Below are 21,185 nucleotides of genomic sequence, written 5' to 3' on the forward strand. Positions count from 1 at the left end.
GCATATTGATAAGCCCGATGTGCAATGGTAAAGACAAGTCACTGGTCTCATTGATGCTCGCAGTTGACTTGAGAGTTAAGGTAAAGGTCGAAAATGATCAAACACCAGGGCCCTGTTTAACAGGTGAAAAAAGGAGACTTCCACTCGTACAGAATATAGCTACATAGGATATCTACATAGGATATATAGCTACATAGGATATCTAATATGGAATACTGTTCTCTGCAATGGTAAATGTTCCTTACAACGGGGCCCATAAGTGCACAGTGTTTGCCGTATGATCGGAAACTATTTTGACAATCCTCAAAAACTCATGCAAGTAATCAAAGAATAGTGTCAAAGTATCTTCAATATTCCTTAATGAGTAATTGAAGGGTTATTTCACGTGATTCGGTCAAACTCGGCATGGGTATCTAAAATACGACAGGGCAGTTCATGGCCAATGCGATAATTGAATTTTAAGATTACTATGTCATTGGAATTTCTATTGATTTATCAGAGAAATCGCATCGCGATTTTGCTAAAAGACATAATAAAATGGAAAGTCTTTCTGATCTTTCTGTGCAAAATGCGTATATATTACTTCAAACTATATGAATCATTAGTCGGGTAGTTCCATTAAAATGTAAGCCCACTTCCTGTGATCATTTTGTTGCAGTAATCATCGAGGTTTTTTTTCATAAAGTATAAACAATTCTGAATTTTACTGCATTGGAGAAACATTAGACGGAATTGGTCACATTATAGTCATTAAAGCTGCACAAAATCAGAACAAAGAAATTTCAACATTTGGCAGTTGGAGACAGAAAAACGAAGCTTAAATTTTCCTAAATCTATTGCCAATTTAAGGTTCACTTATGCATTTAGCCATTTTGAATTAGAGGCTATTGATAATTCTGCAACCAACCAAATAAGACGACAGTATAATGAGTAGAACATGACTAAAATAAAGAAGTTTTTGTTCTACTTCACGAATCACTGGAATTATAGGATAAAAAATTGTGAAAGATAACAGAGACAGAAAACTATAATAGATGCCGTTTATAGGACTTTATGGGATAACAGTGTCCTAAATGTGGTCAAATAAGTAAAAGAAGCACGAGGATGTCTCTAATGAAATGTCAATAGGCCTACTATCCCTTCCTCTGCTCTTTACGAAGAATGAGTGAGGGGGGATCTTTTACGTGCATGATTTGTGACTCTCACACACGGGACCTCCATTTTATTGTCCTATCCCAGGGACAGAGTGTTTTGCCTGTTTAATACTTATAGGGGACGGTACGATTACGCACAACAATGCTCAGTCAGACTCGGGAATCGAACCATCTTGTTCTACTGAAACAGCCCTTTTACAATCGTGGAGCAGATTACAACAGCTTTAGAGAGAACAGAAATTCCTTTGGTCATTTATGTTGACCTGTCTAAAGCATTCGATTCAATAGACCATGGTATTCTGCTACACAAATTAGAACACTACGGCATTCCTGGTGTACTCCTTCGCTGGTTCGAGAGCTATTTCAGTGGTCGAAGTCAATATACCAGTTTGAAGGGCACCAACTCGGGCATTTTACCCATAACGTGTGGGATACCACAAGGGAGCATACCTACTAGTATTGGGACAACTTTTGCTTTTGGTATACGCGAATGACATCATCAATCTACCGAATCATCCAATCTACTTCGTTTTGTGCTGTATGCGGACGACGTAAAAATATTGGCTTCTCATTCTGACAATCAAAACAACATTGAACAAAATGACGAATGATGAACTGCAAAAAGTTTGTGATTGGTTTAAAGCTAACATGAATGCAAGTAAAACAAAATCATCAGTCCTCCGGAACGAAGCTGTCACATGATGAGAGGGTATACGCAGATGGTAATGTTATTTCCAGAGTTGGTTCAATTAGTTTTCTTGGGGGTTATTATAGATGAGAGATAATCCTGGAAAAATCACATCAATCACATTCATAGCAAGATCAGTGAATCCATTGGGATGATTTATAAGTTTCGCGTGATATTACCAAGGAAAACCATATCAATGTTACCCAACGCCCTTGTCTTGCCTTACTTAGATGGTTTGGTCTGGAGCCACTAAGCGTGACTTAAATCGTCTTACTGTTCGTCAGAAAAAAGCTTTTCGATTGTGTACAAACTCTCATTATCTCGCTCACACTCCTCCTTTTTTCAAAGACGTAGGCTGTTTATCCCTTAAAGATAGGATCTTTTATAGAACGAGTATTTCTATGTTTAAATATGTACATTCGATATTGCCGTGTATTTTTTATGCCGATTATCTTAAAAGGATCGTATAGTTTTGGTTGAGACTTAACTTCAGGTTTTTATCATTTTGTGGTGAGATAGTGAGAAACCTCTTATGAAATATGAAAGAGCATGTAATTCCATGAGGATTTCAACGTTTATTTGATGAAAATTGGTTTTGACATGGCTGAGATATCCAAAACAGAGTGATCCTAATAAAGTGTGGGACCCACATTTTATTACGATCGTTTTGTTTTACTTTGTTTTTGGATGTTTCAGCTATTCCAAACCCGATTTTCATCAAATAAACTTTGAATTCCTCTTAAAATGGTATGCTCTGTACTATTTCATAAGTGTTGAAACATCTCTTTGAATCTTATGATTGATTATGTTTTATTAAGGTATTGGAGCGATATACATTCGTGACGTTCTGTTGTGTTGTATTTATGTATGTTTTGTTATTATGTGTATTTTTTGGTCTTTCATTGAGTATCCAATGTTATAATGTAACATTTTTGTATTTTGATACCAATCTGTTTTTAATGTACTTCTGTATAGGGAATCACAATCTTCAAGCCACTGACTTTTTCATGGCTTCCTCGACATTTGACTATTGTACAAAATATTGGCTGTATTGCTTTCATGAAATCAATAAATTGAATTGAATTGAATTGAATTGAAAAACCCGGGTCCTTTGGATCTGGAGGTAGATGCGCTATCTACCGACTGAGCCAAATCACCGCCCATCAATGATAAAATTGTAGTAAGAATTACAGTATATGTTAAGATCACTCATTTAGGATATGATAGAAATATATCATTGTTTCGTTGGGAGCGGATGATAGGACTTTTATGAAAGAGTTCATTCGGGAGTTGTATATATATATATATATATATATTTTTTTTTTTTTTTGCATATAATTTCACTCTCCTTAAAGTGGAATATGCTTACACTTTCAAGGGAATTATGGTTTTATGGCAATATGATCAAGTGAAATAAGAGTATTGATTCGTTAGTATAGTTCAGTTGGTTTGACTTTTTTTTCCTTGTCAATGTTAAAGAGAGAGATTATGGCAGGAAATATTGAAAAATTGTGCTGATTTTGTCTTTGAGCTGTATTTGTATGTTTTATTTGGTATCCTGTTATGTATGATTTGAGAATGAAATCAATAGAGATCAAGGGAAAACGAAGTGTGTGTTTGTGAGTGTGTTTTGCTTCTATTTTGTTGCTGTTTTTTTATTGGCAAGTTACTAGAAAAGCTAAGGTAGACTCGTGTTTTCTTTTCACAATCAGGTGTGTACAAAGACATCAACGTGATGTACAGCCAGATGTAGAATTTCCTCCCCCTCTCATCTACATCATTTGATATGACTTCTTATCCAATATTTCATGGGTATTCTATTGCATATTTTTTTAATGTTAATGTTTGTTTCAACCTAATTGCAAATGATAATTCACTTAATGTATTTACATCATAATACTTGTGTAATGATCATTTTCAATGGGCATATTTTTGCTTCTCATGATTCCGCCATTATCATACTTGGTAAAATGTTTTTTTGATTTCTTTTTATGCAAACTTTGTAAACCCAATAATGATTTAAAGTGAAAATATATGAAATGAAAATGTGAGATTTTGTTCTGTTAAACAAGAAAATCAGTCACAATCTAGGAGACTACAACTGTAAAAGTACCAAGTAATGACAACTTTTTTCAAAACACGGCAGAAAAATTCAAACATATGTATGGATGATTCAAAAGTCCAATATCTCAGCTCATAATATTGTGAAAACACTTTTTCTTTAAGTTTTCATTTCTAAAAGCTGATCACTAGAATTAAGAGACACTACATTTATATTTACTTGAAAACATTTCTACCACACCGCAACTCAACACAAAATGAGATCCACAAAATGGTAGCCATTCTGTTTCATATTTTTGTTTTTTTATTGGACATAGGGCAGCCTTGTTTGGTATGTATACAAATTTTCTACACCCCACAATGTCAAACTGAAACCAAAATAAAAAAAAAGAAAAGGAAAAAGGAAAAGAAAAACAGGAGAAAAAATTAACAGCTGAAAAATGCCAATGGTGACATCTTTCCTTTCAACATATCACTCTGGCACAAAAGCTCATAATAAATACCCTTCTCATAGTTTTCAATAAATACAAAATGCAATGATTTACAATCAGTGAAAAGAAGAGAATTTTTTGGGGAAAAATGATGAGCTAGGATTTCAACCATTGACACATGAAAATACCACTGAAAATCAATTACAAATAGAGGGGAAAAAAGAACCAGATAACTATGGTGGCATTCAATTTTCACAAAGGCGAGAAAAAAAAAATTCACCAAAAATGTACACATATAGGCAATGCTCTAACATATTCAAGTAGCTATGTTTAGGTTCACACATATCTCAAGAAAATAGCTTAATCACAGAATTACCAAACCATTGCATGTTTGCCCGAAACATGCATAATGTAATAAACAAACAGAAAATCATTCAACTCAAGTCAATTAACATCTCCTTCGGTTTATGGAATGACATTTACACACTTCAGAATTCAGGAAACAAATAGTATACGAGAGAGGAAGTGTTCAACTCAAAACGAGACTCTGTTAGAAACAGCTACACAATATACAAAGTTCTGTCAATGAAGCATTTCACAAAAATCTTCACAGAAATTAATGCGTTTCGGCCTAGATTTTTCTCTCTATCCTTGGCCAACGAAACTCAGATCGTTTTTGTCTCAACTCACCATCTGTGAATACTTCAGTGCAAATTGAGAGAGAAAAAAAAAGTCATCTCAGTTATAAAACAGGAATTTCTAACTTCCACTATGGCAAATGTACACACTACAGGTGTTAAATCTTTCCAAAAGCATGAAAGAAAAACAAAATCACACTTTGTACAGTATATTTACACAATACAAAAGTATATTGGAGAGCATAGTGAATATTCAGAGTTTCTAATCAGAGTGTACATCTCTTTTTTGTTGTTGTTATTTTAGTACCAAACATTACTTACTTCAAGTTGATGTCAAACTTTTCACTACTCAAATTTGGTCACAAAGACACTTTCTACACACAACGTAGAAGATACACACAGTAGTATAGGCCAACAGAAACGGAATTTACATATTCATGAGAATACATCTGAAGCACCTTTTTTTTTTTGACGAACAAACAAAGGATTAACCTCTCAAAAACATCCGATGAAATTCAATCAAAATTGTCGTGATTTACGCAGAAAACAATGCGTGGGACTGCAGTCTGCACTCTGGTTGGCTACTTTTTTGCCCTCTGGAAACTTGTCCTTTTAAGTACAGAATGAACTGCCCCTCATTTCTCTTTTAAGTTTGAACACATTTTGGGGGAAGGCTCCATCAGCTCCACATTTCTCATTTTCCCTTTCCGTTCTGCAGATTGCAGGACTCAAAACCACAGGTGCAGTGAATCGTCTTCGACCATAACTCTCATAAAATATTCTACGTACGGCCTCTACTATTCAGTTTGCTCTTTAAACTATCCATCTCTCTCTCACTCTCTCTCTCTCTCTCTCTCTCTCTCGTTCTTTCACTCCTTCTTCCTACCTTCCCGTTCCACAGCATCCTTTTCCTTTACAATCTGATATAAAACATCTCTGTCTAATACTTTACACATGAGACACACCATAAAAATCTAAAACCTTCTACTTGCTCTGAAACCAAAGACTCTCTTTACATTGCCATCTCTCTGCTAACTCCGTATTGTTCACATTTGTACAGATAGTTCTCTTGCGTTATTATTACAGGATGAAAAAAAACCAACAACACAAAAACGAAATATTCTCTACCCATCTCTGGTATAATATATTATGCCTCTTTAGACACTGCACAGTCCGTTTCTTCCGCAACTTAGCGTTTGCTGAAAAACAAAACAAAAAGAAAAACTAAAGCAAAGCAAATCAAAGTTCAAAAACTACCCGACCAGTCTGCAGCGAGGAAACAAGCCAGTTCACTTCCTGCGTTCAGTATGCACAGTTCAGTACTTACGGACTCCTGTCCATTTACATGATCACTTTCCATGTCGATTCCCGACAGTCACATATTCACTTCAGTTCCAACTGTTATTACGATTGACCAGTGCTTATAGCTGTCTTTACATCAGACATGGATGATTGTTTCTTCTTTTCTTTTCTTTCCTGGTTTTTTTTTCCATGCCTCTGCCTCAGAGATATGAAATATTGAGGTTACTCCCGACTCTGGTAATTGGTCACTGACACTGATTCAACCCAGTTTCACGACCAGATTTCTGCTTCTTCACCGAAATAATATGGCAGCATTGAGACTTCGGTAACACGTTAGTGTTATCTATTTAGGAAAACAAAACAAAAATTATAACAAAGAGTTAATCTCGCTCTTATTCTTTTTTTTTTCCCTGAGACAAGTAGGTAAGCGAACTACAAAACAAATCTTGCTAAGATACATAATTTACATACAGTTTTAGGTTGTTTTTTTTTTTTACAAAAGCATTTTACCACACTTCCCAAAATGCAGCCTGATATTTGAAAGCAAGGCCTCCTTCCTCGAAACGCCACCTTCTAGGGAGTTGCCCTTTTCTGGGGCGCGAAGAAAAGAAAAGAATTCTGTGACCCTCGATATTTAAATGTCCAACGGTCTCTTGGACATGGCACAAGAACGGGCCTCTGGAATCCACACGGCTCTGCAGTAACAAATTGTGACGCCATCGCGAGGGCAAAACAGCATTGAATGTAGCAGTTAATACCGGTACAAGACAACGGAACAACATGCGATAATCTGTACAGAAGGCCCCCTAGCTCTCTACATGTATTTCTCTCTCTTGCTCTCTTTTTCATCTGCTCAAAAATTTGTACAAATCACAGCGCACTTCTGTCTCCGACAGTGACGTACGTGGAGTCGAAATGAACAAATTGCACTAAAAATACTGTAAATCAGTCGCAAACAGACCCAAGAGCGCCTCCCACCGTCGCCCGATCTGGGAGATGAGTAACGCTTGCAAATATACATATGGAAGTGCTCGGCAGTCACTAAACCCAGTTAGCATCGATTAATCATCTCGACTCAACTAAATGTTTCTAGCACCGTTCTCGAGTGTGAGCGCGGTAGCTGATGAACACTTCTGGGTGCAGTGCCAGATGCTTCAAACACAGAAGTATTCATGCAGTCAATCATCGCACGCTGACCTCTCCCTTTAGATCTTTGTGCTGTTTTGTTTTTTGCTTTTTCATGACTAAGGAAATGAACAGCATATTCATAATTTTCATTATATCATCTGAGTGAAGGTAGACATAGTGAGAAGTGATTATCTTGCACACTGGTGCTCCTGTTTAGAAAATGCACCAATACTTTTTTAACTCTTCCTTTCCGTTCAAAAGTTGGTGTGACTTCTCAATATGTCAGTATGGTTGGAAGGAAAGGCTATAGATGCATCACTGGCTAAAGTGGCCTTTTATTCACATCTGATTGATATTTGTGGAATGTCTCAGTTGGGGAAAACTGCTGCGGGGAGACAACGAAGCTACGGATTTCTTTCTCAGTTAACGATACTGTTTGACTCTTGAGTTTGCATTGACATTAATTTTAGCATACACAAACAGCCATCTTGCCTGTTCATCTCTACAGAGCTTGGAATAATTCTTCTTTAAGAGGTATTTTCGTTCACGACTGGTGCAAGTCAAATACTTGTTTGATAGTGGGGGAAGTCTAGTTTCTCTGTTCCAACATACATCTGTCCGTATCCGGCAAAGTGCCGTTTCTCTAACCTTCCAAACGCTTTATACTTTACTCACAGACGTGTTCCAATTTATTACAAGCCTTATACTGCACTTTACTTGAACCCACGGTTGGAACATCTACAATACAACTACTAAAACTCCTCTTGCATATTGAGTATTAAATGGAGCTGTTGACATCATAATCACTCTATCACCGGCACAAAACAGCTTCTCACAAAGGGAACTTTGCTGATGAGGTTCCAAAAGAGAAGAAAACAGATTAAGAATCATGTGATTCCAAGCAAACATACAGCACGTGTGAGTAACGCGGCATTACAGTACGAGAAACGACTGGCTAACGAACTCTGAGTGAAGTTTACCAGGGGGTGGCTCCATGGACGGGGCAAAAATGACCGTCAAAATACGATCTTATTGCTTATGAAAGACGAGAGAATGTCCACGAGTACACCCTAATCATACAAATCATAGAAAAACGCACACTGATATGCCATTTTGTTTGGATTTTGTAACAGTCGCTCTGATAAGTAGCCACTAATCAAATTCACAAGGATAAGCAGATGGGATAACAAATATCAAGCCAACAGGATCCGGTGAATGGCAGTTCAAATGATTTCTTTATCTCATGACCTTTACTGATCATTCACCTGCAGAGCTTAGCTTTCTGACCTTTCATTCTATAAATGCAACATTATTGCCAATGCATGGGACTGTGGAATACAAAAAGGTTTACCTATCGTTGCTATTTAAGGGTGAAAAAAAAAAAACAAAGAAGGAAATGACAACAATCTTCATTGAAATTTTGTAAAATCCGTTTTCCTTGTTGAAAAAAAAAAGGGGGAAAAAATCCGGTTATCTACTAATTACCCCAAAGGGCGATACTTTTTAGCTTTGGATTTTGATCTGAGCTAAATGACAATAACTCTAGCTTGATTAGATCTGGCTGTTTTTCTAGACATAAAGAAGTGTATCTAACATTGGTTGTGGCACAAATAGAAAACGGACTGTCACAGGAATTGAGATGAAGTGAATTTAAGTGTGGTTTAGAAACACTTGTGGTGTATAACTCATACAATTTATCCCCCTTGACTGGCAAAGGTCAAGGTATATAAATGGACTGAACTGATGAATGAAATGAAAAAAACATGGATGAGAGAAAAAAAACACGAACTAGATATGATCACGCAGTCGTTGACTGGCAACATGATTTGCATAGATTTGACCGATCATTTTTGTCTAAATACATAATAACTGGGAGCATAATCATTGCTCTTTGTCTGTGCAAAAAAGTGCAAAATCTCAATAAAAGATGTGCAAAACTGCCTACAGGTCAGTTACTAATAAGTCAAAGTGCCAAGGAAAAATTTAACCAAAAAGAAAGCCACTAGCAAACAGAATCTCTTCAAATATTTCATGACAATCTTGCTGTGTGGTGGCTACAAACACTTGAACCCCCAACTGACCATGGGTACCCAGTGGCTCCATTGATCCTGTGTACAGGTCTACGGGGATTTGCACACTCTACAGGGATCTTGAGGTAGGACTCTTTCAGACCGCCGCCGAAATAAGACGGGGGAGGAACGAGAGAAGCGTTCCCCGCTGCAATCATGCTTCGGCAGATAGAATGCTACCTCCTGTCGCGTGCTGCATTCTCGGGACACACACATGCACGAAGAGAACACTTGCGTCAAACGTTGCCCCATACAACTCTGAATATTAAGGCAAACGGTGCAATCTGTTATCTGCAAGACACGCTCTTTCGTGGCAGGCTCCTAAACCGCCAAAATTTTCAGCGTGAAAAAACAAACAAACAAAAAATGAATCACACAATGCCATCCACAGATTTCTATACTCTCCTTATTCAATACAATACCATCAAAAGATTCACGATATGATTGAGAATTGCAAAAGAAGTAGACATCCTCGTTAAGACACCTTGATTGCCTTGCAGGTGTGTCGAAGGGAAACAAAAAAGTGTTCTTTGACAGTGGGTGATCATGGCGATAACGATGTCTAGAAAGAATGAGTGAGATGTTCGGAGGAGGGGAAGTGCCGTAATACCGTGACTGAATCCTGGGTGAGAGGTTGGCTCATGGGAAGAGGGGGGTAGCTAGGGGCAGGGGGCATCGAGTCAAGGGGGGCACAATACTGAGATGGGATTCTGGGAGAGAGGTTGGCAGCATGTTGAGTGATTTGTCGAGTCCATCGTTTCCTCGTTTTCGCGATCTCCCCCGCTTCATACCCCCGGCGCTGCCGACACTGTCTAGCGCTCGGGCTGGATGGCGCAGCTCTCTGGCTGCTCCGTTAGTTGTCAGGACTGCTGAGATTCACTTTTCTGTCAGATCACGGAGAAAGAAAAAAGGGAGGGAAAAGGAGAAATTAGGAAAAGGTTTACTAAATAGTATAAATGCCCACTAAGGCAGCAATTCGGAGAAATAAACTCCTGTTTATAGCACACACATCCACAGCTACAAAGATAAACAAGGATAATTATCACATGATGTGATAAACATTCATCATCAATACAGTTGACAGAATTAAAGTCCAAACTCTGTCATTCAGTCATGTTGGGACTGGTGCCCATCCAGATATAGGAGAAACAATGTTTATGTACAGGTTTATGAATCGTCCAGATGATGTAATAATCCGGATAAGAGATGGCCGGATAATCAAAGTCCGACTGTACTTCGGACTGTACTATCATTATTGTCAGAAGTAGAAGTAGAAACAGCATCATCATTTTCCTTTTCCTCTTTCCTATCTTTAAGAGAAATTCAGTTGATTCCATTCGATTCAAGCTGAACTCGACTCAACTCCACGCGACTCCATTCATTAACAGCTCAAGGAATTTGAGTCTCTGTATTCGCTGCCCAGGGGGGCGTTTCATGTAGGAACTTGTCAGATAAAATATCTGACAAGTCTCTTTTATCCGACAAGTTTTGAGAAATTCTTTATTCTGATTGGTTGATTCCTCTGAACTTGTCGGATATAATTGACTTGTCGGACATTTTCTCCGACAAGTTCCTTCATGAAACGCCCCCCCTGATCACACACTTATCGCGTCGGTGAACGCCCTACTCACCTCGTTGGTGTGCAGCACCAAGTTGTCGTAGATCTCCATCAGCTCCTCCTGCCGGTACTGCTCCAGGATGACGAAGCCCTCCAGGGCGGGGCTGGCCTTGCGGGCGCAGTCCTGGCAGTGCACCTCGTACTTCTTGTCCTTCTCCGTCGTGAAGAGGATGTCAAACACTTCCACCTGTTTCGGGGGGAGGAGGTAACAAATTGAGAGAAAAAGCATAGAGTGAAGAAACAATGTCTCTGACAAACTCTGACAAAGTACCTTTTTTCTCAGAAGACAAACTATTGCACAAATGGCAAAATGAATAATGAATTAATTGTATTTCAATCCCAAATTGCTACAAATCACCATAACAATGTTTTCTTTCAGCTAACAATAAATCATGCCAACAGTACCTGCCCATATTTGCAGATTTGAAATGTACATGGCATTCTGCGTGGTATCTGCTTTTCTATCTTTTTGTTTTGTCTGATGGTTATTTTGTTTCTTGGCTTATTCAGGCAAGCTGCCTAGTCCCATAATAGCAAGCTCTAGATCTGCAATGCCAATGTTCATGACACGCCTCCTCTTGGGTTGTACAACGTAAACAGCCGTCTTGTGCATATCATGCTGAACACCACTTTGTGAGTGACAACTTCATCTTAGCGTTCACATCGCAGATCTAGACCTTGCTATCATGCAGACCTTTATAACAGCAATATTAATCAATCAATCAGCGCAAACTACAGACAGTCATGCCCTGAATTTCCTGCTTAAAACATCAGACTAATGTGCACCATCTCCCAGCTCACCTCGCAGTTGGTGCAGTAGTGCGCCGCCTCGTTCTTGGCCCGGCCGTGCCAGTGGATCTCGATGTTCAAGTCCTTGAGGTATTCCTTGGTCATCTGGATGTACTTGAGTGACCGCAGCAGGCAGTACTTGACCATCTCGAAGTACTTGGGCTCCGAGATGCGGATGTTACGGGCGATGTTCCACGTCATGTGGATCATGGGCACGATGGACTTGTACTGCTGCAGCTTGTTCCACTCGTAGCGCTCCACCGCCATCTTGTACTGGTGGGACAGCAGCGGGCCCACGTTCCAGGCAATGTTATTGCACCATCCCTGAAATTCAAAGCAAGAAAGAGGGGGTGGGGAGGGGGGAAGAAGAGACGAAAGATGAGTAAAGGCTGGATATACTTTGATTTCACAGCATCTGAAGTTATCATTCTGTTTTGCTTTTATGATTTTCCTCTAGCAATAAACATCTCAATAGAAACAAAACAAAAAGACTTTAATTAAAATACTCACAAAAAAAGAAAGAACAAAGTGGCATCAAAGGGAATCATTTTTTTTTTTAATAAATACACGAAATTAATAATGTGACAGGGAAGTCACAAAAAAGTAAACTCCAACAACTGAAAAGTATTTAGAATAAATAACAGTATAAATGTGCATGCTTCTCTGGTTTTTCTTTCAATAACAATTCATAGAAAGAAAATCTAGCACAGAATGATCTCCAATCTTTTTCCAGACTGACAATATGACAAATCTACTGCCGTTTTCTGGAATTGGATATAAGTCATTGCCAACAGCTCTTCATCAGGAGATATAGAGTCATCTTTTAAAGAGGATGTTTGTGAAAAGCAGCAGGACTTACCACAGCCTGCACCCAGTGCACCGTGCCGGAGTTGACCCAGACGAGGTCCCCCGGTCGCTGGATGAAGCGGTAGACGGGGATGTCTTCCTCGTAGAGATCCTCTAACACCGGCCACCACGAACCCTTCAGGAAGTTGATGTTTGCTCTGCAATTTGCACAGGGAAAAAAAAGGTTGGCACACAATCTTTAAAACATTCATCGATGTGGAGTACAACAATTAGTTAGCTTAAAGGACAAGTTCACCTTCATAAACATAAGGATTGAGAAAATGCTACAATATTAGTAGAACACATCAATGAAAGTTTGAGGAAAATTGGACAATCGATGCAAAAGTTATGAATTTTTTTAATTTTTGTGTTGGAACCGCTGGATGAGGAGACTACTACAGCTTGTGAGTCATATGCGTACAACAGTATAAAGAAAATGTAAAAGAAAATTCAACATATTTTCACTTTTTTCGCATAATAAAAGAGCACTTGACTTGCCTCTTTCTATAGGCAGGGGGAATGATATTACCCATAACATTTGTCGGTAACGAGTCAGGGGAATGTGTGCTTTTTTCAAAAGACGGAATTTTGTGAAATTCTCTTTATATTTTCCTTATATTGTTGTACGCATGTGACATCTAAGTTATTCATACACTGCAGTAGTCTTCTCATCCAGCGGATACTGCACAAAAACTTCAAAAATTCATAACTTTTGAACGGATTGTCTGATTTTCCTCAAACTTTCAATGATGTGTTCTACTAATACTGCTACATTCTCTCAATCCTTATGTTTATGAAGGTGAACTTGTCCTTTAAAAGTTATTATCCACATTGATATCAATAATTGGGGATTACTATCCAGTGAAGAAATAGTGAAAGTCATTGTGATCAACTGCCGCCAGGGTTTACGTGATGAATGACACTAATATACAAACCGTTAAGGCGGTGAAAAAACTTAAAATCCAGAAAATCTGTCCACAAGATTGGGTTGACATATCCCCTCAATCTACTATTTACTTCGCCTCTCTTGTAATTTAAACATTGCAACAAAATAAAGAATGGACAAACAGTCAGCAGTCTGTTGGACTAGAACAAGAACTCTGCACCCAACCCACGAGGCGTACCTCTCACAGAGATTGTAGATGGCTCCCCAGTACGAGGCGGGCACCGCAAACCACTCGCAGTCGCCGGGACCGATGTTCACGTTCACCGAGCAGAAGTTGTTGTTTTCCTGGTGGCCTGTCAACCGGGAAGACAATGTATCAATCACAATCAGATACCAAGGACAAATTCATTGAACTTCCCATACAGTGCTTATTAAGATACTGAGGTCTAGTGGATTCTGCACTGTGCACAATCAGTAAGAAAGTCTATGGTTTAAGCCCTGATATGACATCAAGTTAGATCAAAACAAAAAAAACAAAAAAAAAACCTGAAATGTGGGAAGGGGAGACTCAAAGGATTTTCATTTTTCTCTTTGACTATTTCATCTTTGTTTTGCAACTGTTAAAACATTGTTGAAGGTGTTTCTTTAAATGTCATCAGGTATAAAAGTTTATTACTTCTAAAATCAAAACCCCTTTGTTTTTGCAGCAACTCATCTACCTGGTATTCAGGATTCATTCAAAGAGAATCTGTCATATGTTTAGTGTTATCCTCTTTTAATTAAAAAAAGTAATCATTGGAGTGAGAGCATATGGGGGGCTCTACAATATCTACGACTCTACATCTCAACTATTATCAACAGCGCCCTCACCTGGTGTCCGGCTGCCAGGCACCTTCATGTAGAGCTGTACGGTGTTCATGCCCAGGATGGTGAAGTCCACGTGGCTGAGCATGTTGCCGGCCGACACGACCCTCGTGAAGGACGGCAGCTTGGTCAGCTCCTGCAGCTGTTTCTTCCACCTGTAGAGGAGGGATAGAGGAACAGGTGGAATGGTGAAGATGCCTCCGGACAGTGAAGCCAACTTGACCAACTGGACATTGCTCTTGGTCACCAAGGGATTTTAACTTCGAAATCCTCCTAACTAATATTAACGCTATGTTTGTTTGTTTATTTCTTTTTTAATTGATAAATAACAGTACACTGAGTAAAGGGGGAGGTGGAATAATAAACCAAAATTTAGGTTGACATTACCCTAGTGTCGACAACAGTCCTATCAGGATTGCCATTTCAAGCTGCAATTGGCGTTGCGTTGCCAGTCGTGCTGTGTATCTCATATAAAACTTTGTTTAGCATTTATCTTCTCCCATGGGCAAAGAGTCAAGCCTTTCTGTACCTACTACAAACAAGCTGAAGGAAAGAAGTGAAGTTTGAACCCAAACCGCATGTATGGGTGTCTCATGTGACGTTCAAGTATTACTGAAACTATGTTATAACAGCACAAAGCCTCAGAGACAGTAGTGTGACTTACTTTCTTTCGTCAGAGAGATCTACGTTGGTGCCGAATTTCAACATCTTGAACTCTCTCCCTCCCGAGTGCTTCTTTTTCCTGTAATGGGGAAAAAGAAAAGCAAAAAGATGAAAATAGTGTGTCAATAATAAAGAATTTCCAACAAGTGAAAACCACAGCAAGAAAGTGGAGCAGAGATGTTATATCAGTTTCTGCATCAAAATCAGTGATCAAACAAACACCATCTCACATAGCAGCTCATTTTTGGATTGCAAGGTAGTCCTCTGATGTATTAACATGGTTGGATATCTTCCCCTAAGGACCTTGTCATTCATTTCTAATTCATCTGCTTGCTCTTGATACTTTTTCAATATTCAGAATCTGTGCTGTAGTTGCTGCTACGTCAGGAGAACTGTGGGCAAGTTTACTGGTTGTCAAGGAACAACCTCTTGTCACGAAGGAAGGCACAAAATGAGAACAAGTCCTTAAATCAGTCTTCTATTATAACAGGATTGAAGTAGCAAAACAATTGAGTAGCATTTATTCCCGCAAGGACCAAGACAAACATGATACTCACTTTTTTGACGTGCTCGAGGAGTCGCTATCAGAGTTATACTTCTGATTCTTCTCGGCCTCTTCCTACACGAGGAGAAAAAGGTCATCAACTTTGGTCAGCCAAATTTAGTGAGAATGTTTTTTTTTTTTCTGTCTTAATCTCACTGTGTGAGCAAAACTAAAAATATTTCTTAGAGCCAAGCTCACAAGGTTAGGTCTTCCTACTAATTACAAATTAAACAATATAAGAATTTTCTCAGCCTCTTTGTTTTCCGGCTTTGTTTTTATATTTCTTCTCTAAGTTTACCTATGATGCTAAGTCCTACTGCTTACTATACATTAAAAAAAAAAATCATATTTCCCAGCCTCTTCATCTTCCTGCCTTTTTTTTTTTCTTCTTCTTCTTCTTCTTCTTCTTCTTCTTAAAAGCATTCATATCTCTCACTTTAGCAAGCCGTTGATTGTTTCTTGCCTGATGGTTATCTTGAAAGAGATGATGAAAATGTATTGTTATATGAAATATCTTAATCAAATTTAATTGCTATACGAGCAATATCTCTTTGTATCAGGTTCTAACATATATTTTAAATGACTGCAATATATCTTCTTTCCATATCAAAATTATTACCCCCCCCACCCACTTCAAATCATTCTGAAGCACCTTCCAGCATGCAATAGAATGCAAAACAGGATGCCATGAAGCTGAATTAGAAAAGTGGATCACACACAAACAGGGAATGACCAGAGGAGGTTAAAAAAAAGAAAAAAAATAGAAGCTAGGGCAAATGACACACAAACAGACATCCAGATGAATGGGTAGACGGATGGATGGACGGACAAGACAGCATGCAAAGGCGCCCTCACAGATGACTGGGGGGACAGGGGACTCACCCTGAGTGATTCCTGAAATGACGACGCCTGGTACTGGGCGTACTTGGAGATGGTGGTGAAGGAGCGGCTGCTCTCGCAGCGCCACACCCTCTTCAGACCCAGCGAGTCCCAGTTTTCGTCAGGCGGCTGCTGCCTCTGTTGGTGGCAACCGATAAAAAACGAACATATACAATTTTTTAAAGAACCGAAAAACAAAAACATCGCGTCAATATTGCTGATCGCGTCACCGCCACCAGCTTAAAAACAGCGCAATAAAACAAAGTTTGTAATGTTCATCATTTACGTCAGCAGAAAGTTACATAGTATTTGTCATCTACGTCCTTGCAATACAGTACTTCATGACATACACTCATGTAATGATGTTAGTGCCTACGCCCACGGAAGCATCAGATAAAAAAAGAATGACAGAAAAAAAATAACAAATACAAAAAGGCCAATCGTTGCGTCAATGAAAACTTAATTCACGTCAGCGCCAAGTGTCTTGACAAAATACGATGATCATTCATAAAGTGACTAATTTTTTTTCTCTCTCACTACGTGTGCTGTAAGGATTATCACTTCTACTCTGACGTCGTTTCAAGGATCATTCGACGTAAGCATGGCAACCACAGATAAGCTAAGGTCCTTAACGACCTGGTTGCCAACGCCTCTCCAGAAAATGTCTAGTTCTAAACATCACCGCCCGCCGTATATCACACCACCAGTATGATTTCTGAGCTCATTATCTACCATATGAAATGACTACACCAGAAGTTCTGAAGTTCCCAGCAAGACCACCATGAGAATGGACACTCGAACATTACTGGAACTAGATCAAGGGAAAACCTATGACCATCAAAGCATTTAGCTGTGTAAAGAACTATGTATTTTTCCACCCACTATCCACTCTATGGATTCATCATACCTCCCACGCAAGCACTTATGACTACCTGGACTGTCTTTGATCAAAATGACAAATTCAAGACTCGAGCAGCATGGGGATGTCATGGGATTCAGTCTTGACGAGTGTGCATAAAGACAATCTACAACAGCTTAATGCCTTGTTAATCTTGATCAATTCGTCGATAAGCGCAATCCTCCAAATTCTACAAATCTCTCAGGAATTTTCCCCTCCCTCCCTTCCCCAACACCCCAATGCTCTTGGAACTCCCCAGAGAAAGAGAGAGTGAAAAGACATGGATGCCTAACTTGACCTCTTGACCTCACAGTGTTCCTTGACTGACCTGCGTTCTGACCTCCACCGGGTGGTCACCGTGGGTCTCCACCAGCGTCTTGGTGGAGAAGAGACCCAAGTCCAGCTTGAGTGCTGCGGCCAGACCGCGGATGACCGTGATGGGCTGGTCGGCGGACATGCAGTAGTCGGCCAGCGCCTGCGAGTAGGCTTCCGTCTTGTTCTGAACCTGGGTTGGTTGTGACAATCAGGTATCAACTGTCATAAAACATCGCTATCAACTAATGCCTCACATGCTACAAAAGGAAAATCTCATGGGCTGGTCGGCGGACATGCAGTAGTCGGCCAGCGCCTGCGAGTAGGCTTCCGTCTTGTTCTGAACCTGGGTTGGTTGTGACAATCAGGTATCAACTGTCATAAAACATCGCTATCAACTAATGCCTCACATGCTACAAAAGGAAAATCTCATGGAATTCATTGCATTAATGTTTTTCCCCATTCCATTCTATAGCACACTACAGAATGCTCGATATTTGTGATGTGGTAACACCAAGCATGCACTTGCACCTGATGACAAGTTTTCACACAGCCTTCCCGACCTCACATTCTCGTCAGTACTTTCAATGTAGTTTGTTGTACCATAGTCTATACAAACCATCACATACTGTTATACATCACATATTTTCGTTGGCACAATATTTACATTTACAACAATTTCATGGTGGGCTAGATTTCCAATCGAGAACTACAGCGATAGGATGCACAAAAAAAGTACCATCCCTTTTCAATACAGCTACCAATTTTCCATCTTGGAGACAATAGACAATGCAACCGTGTCATGAGAGGTAATATTTTGGGACGATGCTAATTCTGGAAAGCAATCATTTCCCATTGGTCAATCAAATTCACACATACTTACACACACACACACACACACACACACACACACACACACAAATCCATGAAACCATCCTGAAACACAGAGCATGAACTTCAAATGAAATAAGATTACATGTAGCGAGACGCTGCTTACATAGACACTTGGTGTTGGCGGATTCAGTTGATCCTTGGGGAGGGGCGGGTAGGGGATCTGGGGCGGGGCGGGCGGCGGCATCTTCTCCATCCAGATGCTGTTGTTGAGGAGACCGTTGCGCCCCTTCAGCTTCCGGCACTCCTCCAGGATGCGGGCCGAGCTGGCGTAGATGGAGAGGGAGGACGGGGAGGGGGCCGAGGTGAGCGACTTGACCGACGTCGAGTTCAGGGTGGTGTTCACACTCAAAACCTGCATCAAAAGTAGAAACAACCGCAGTGTACTTCCCGTTCACTCCCTCCATGACGTACAGTCAACTTTGTATTGGCACAATATATCAGGACAGTTGCATATGCAAAACTTGAATTCAGCTAGAGTTCATCCCCTTGAGGATGATCTGATCTTGCTATGACACACATTTCCCACAGGAGCCTGCCCAAGTATACTGGGGACTAGTCTTCACAGTCTTAACATTATTGATTTTCTAGGCAAAATGTAAGATGGAAACCTTGACTAGTTGTGGAATGCCTATTTGAGTAGGTTTTCCATCTGGACAGTATGATCAACAAACACAAGGTTGACATTATTTCTGTATGGTTTCTGGTTTACGGTTTACTCATTATGGAATTAGCGGTTAAATCTTTTACAAGAGACATGAACAAGCTGCATACCCATGACAAACTGTTACAAGTTACTGACATTGACAAAATTTCGAAAGACAACTATTGTACAACATCTTGCTGCAGTTTTTTGGTCCACAATACACAAGATTCTGTCAAGGATTTTGTGGAACCCCTGATTACCTCATCAAAGTTTGTAGTTGAAGTTTTCTCTCCTATATGGTTCTGCTGGGGGAGCTCCCCATTGTCGGTTGCCTGCCTCATTGCTTGTGGCATGCCAGTGGGCGACGCGACTTGCGGCCTCGTTGCCGGCTGGATTCCTTCACTTAATGCCACACTGTTTGTCGCCATGGACCCCTGCGACTGCTTGTCTGTTAGACCAGACTGGAATGATGCAGAAAACTGGTTTGGGGTGGTGACTGGCAGCGGTGTCTTAAATAGGCCATTGTCCGTCGCGCTATTCATCGTTACAGCAGGAATACCACTCGTGGCAACGCCCATCCCACTAGGTAAATCCACACTGGTTCTACTCTGCGGGTGACCGTGCAAAGTTCTGTTTACGGGAGAGGCGCCGAATGATGATGAGGTTGCTGGTTTCGCTGGTGGGTCGCCCTGGGAGAGCTGCGCCAACATGTTGTCCGCGATCTCCTGCGGCGACATGAGGTTCGGCCGGATCTCGGCACCAGTTCTCGATTTGAACTCCTTGAGTTTGTGGCTCATGTCAAGGTTCTGGGGTGCGACAACGTTTGGCGCGGGGAAGTCCAGGATATTCTGGGTAGGAGCAGCACCCATGTGTCTGGGACTGGTAGAGTTTGAAGATACCGGTGTCAAAAGACCCTTTGGGGTGTGGAGCGGCGAAAGGGCTCCACCCGAATGCCCCGGTAACGATCCTGGTAGTCCCCCTAAATTAATGGGGCTCCCGAGCATCTGGTTATTGAAAAACGTGCGCGGCAGATCTTGTTGCGACTTCTGCGGGTTGAAGAACTCCGACGACATCGGCTGCACAATGTTGCCATCATGATGCTGCTGGCCAATACCAGGCATGCCGGAGACACCACCACTTTGCTGTTGCTGTTGCTGCTGCTGTTGTTGTAACAAACTTGCCACGGTGGTGGCCACATTTCCGGGCTGTGTGCCTATGTTTGGAATCCCATTTCCCATGGAGCTCACAGCGTTGGCATTTATCGAGGTATCAGAGCCAGGCAAGGTGTTTATACTCTGAAAACGGATGCACAAAATATGAAATGTCATTAATTATGAAACATATCAACTGAAAAAGGAACACACTTACTCGAGAACTTCTCCGAGTAGGAGACTTCCAAGGACACAGAATGTGTGATGTTGTCACCATATTTTCATTATGCTGCTCTCTTTCCATGATTCAATACATTTGTTCAGTAAGCACATCATGAACACCCAATGTGTTCGTTTTGCTCTTCCACAAACAATTTCAGTCTATTAAATACACAACTACAATAAAACTAAAGCATGATTTACACAGAAATCTTGACACAACTAAAGATCAGCAAGAACTCACAGTTTGGTTGATAAGGCTACTGATGGACTGGGCTGTCGTGATGAGGGGATCCCCCTGGGTGGCCCCTGCTATCCCTTGTAGCATGGTGGAGGTTGGGGTGCCCAGGCCACTCCCTGCTGGGCCCATCTGGGGCAGCGATGGGGATTGAGGGGGTGGCTGCAACTGCCTCTGCTGCTGCTGCTGCTGTTGCTGGATTTTCAGCATCTAACATTGGAATAAATTAAACAAAATAACTGAAACCATGAAAAATCACAAGCTTTTACT

The 21,185-nt window shown here is 40.4% G+C and overlaps 1 protein-coding gene across 1 annotated transcript in view; it reads right to left on the minus strand.

Annotated features, from left to right (window-relative positions):
- Nucleotides 1–6,474: 6,474 nt before the first annotated feature.
- The window catches only part of LOC139740396 (histone demethylase UTY-like), a 145,416-nt gene continuing 130,705 nt past the window's right edge, over nucleotides 6,475–21,185 (minus strand). The window contains exons 15-27 of the mRNA XM_071650988.1: nucleotides 20,922–21,125; nucleotides 19,568–20,602; nucleotides 18,768–19,016; nucleotides 17,787–17,963; nucleotides 16,564–16,698; nucleotides 15,695–15,756; nucleotides 15,139–15,216; nucleotides 14,481–14,629; nucleotides 13,849–13,963; nucleotides 12,738–12,882; nucleotides 11,891–12,202; nucleotides 11,103–11,276; nucleotides 6,475–10,355 (exon numbers count right to left, since the gene is read on the minus strand). Of these exons, the coding sequence (XP_071507089.1) occupies nucleotides 10,332–10,355; nucleotides 11,103–11,276; nucleotides 11,891–12,202; nucleotides 12,738–12,882; nucleotides 13,849–13,963; nucleotides 14,481–14,629; nucleotides 15,139–15,216; nucleotides 15,695–15,756; nucleotides 16,564–16,698; nucleotides 17,787–17,963; nucleotides 18,768–19,016; nucleotides 19,568–20,602; nucleotides 20,922–21,125 (2,859 nt within the window). The 3' untranslated portion in view covers nucleotides 6,475–10,331. The remainder of the gene's footprint in view (nucleotides 10,356–11,102; nucleotides 11,277–11,890; nucleotides 12,203–12,737; nucleotides 12,883–13,848; nucleotides 13,964–14,480; nucleotides 14,630–15,138; nucleotides 15,217–15,694; nucleotides 15,757–16,563; nucleotides 16,699–17,786; nucleotides 17,964–18,767; nucleotides 19,017–19,567; nucleotides 20,603–20,921; nucleotides 21,126–21,185) is intronic.

This window comes from Diadema antillarum, unplaced genomic scaffold (assembly GCF_040938485.1).
Source record: "Diadema antillarum isolate AM-2024a unplaced genomic scaffold, OU_Dant_1.0 seq00000853_RagTag, whole genome shotgun sequence".
NCBI lineage: Eukaryota > Metazoa > Echinodermata > Echinoidea > Diadematoida > Diadematidae > Diadema > Diadema antillarum.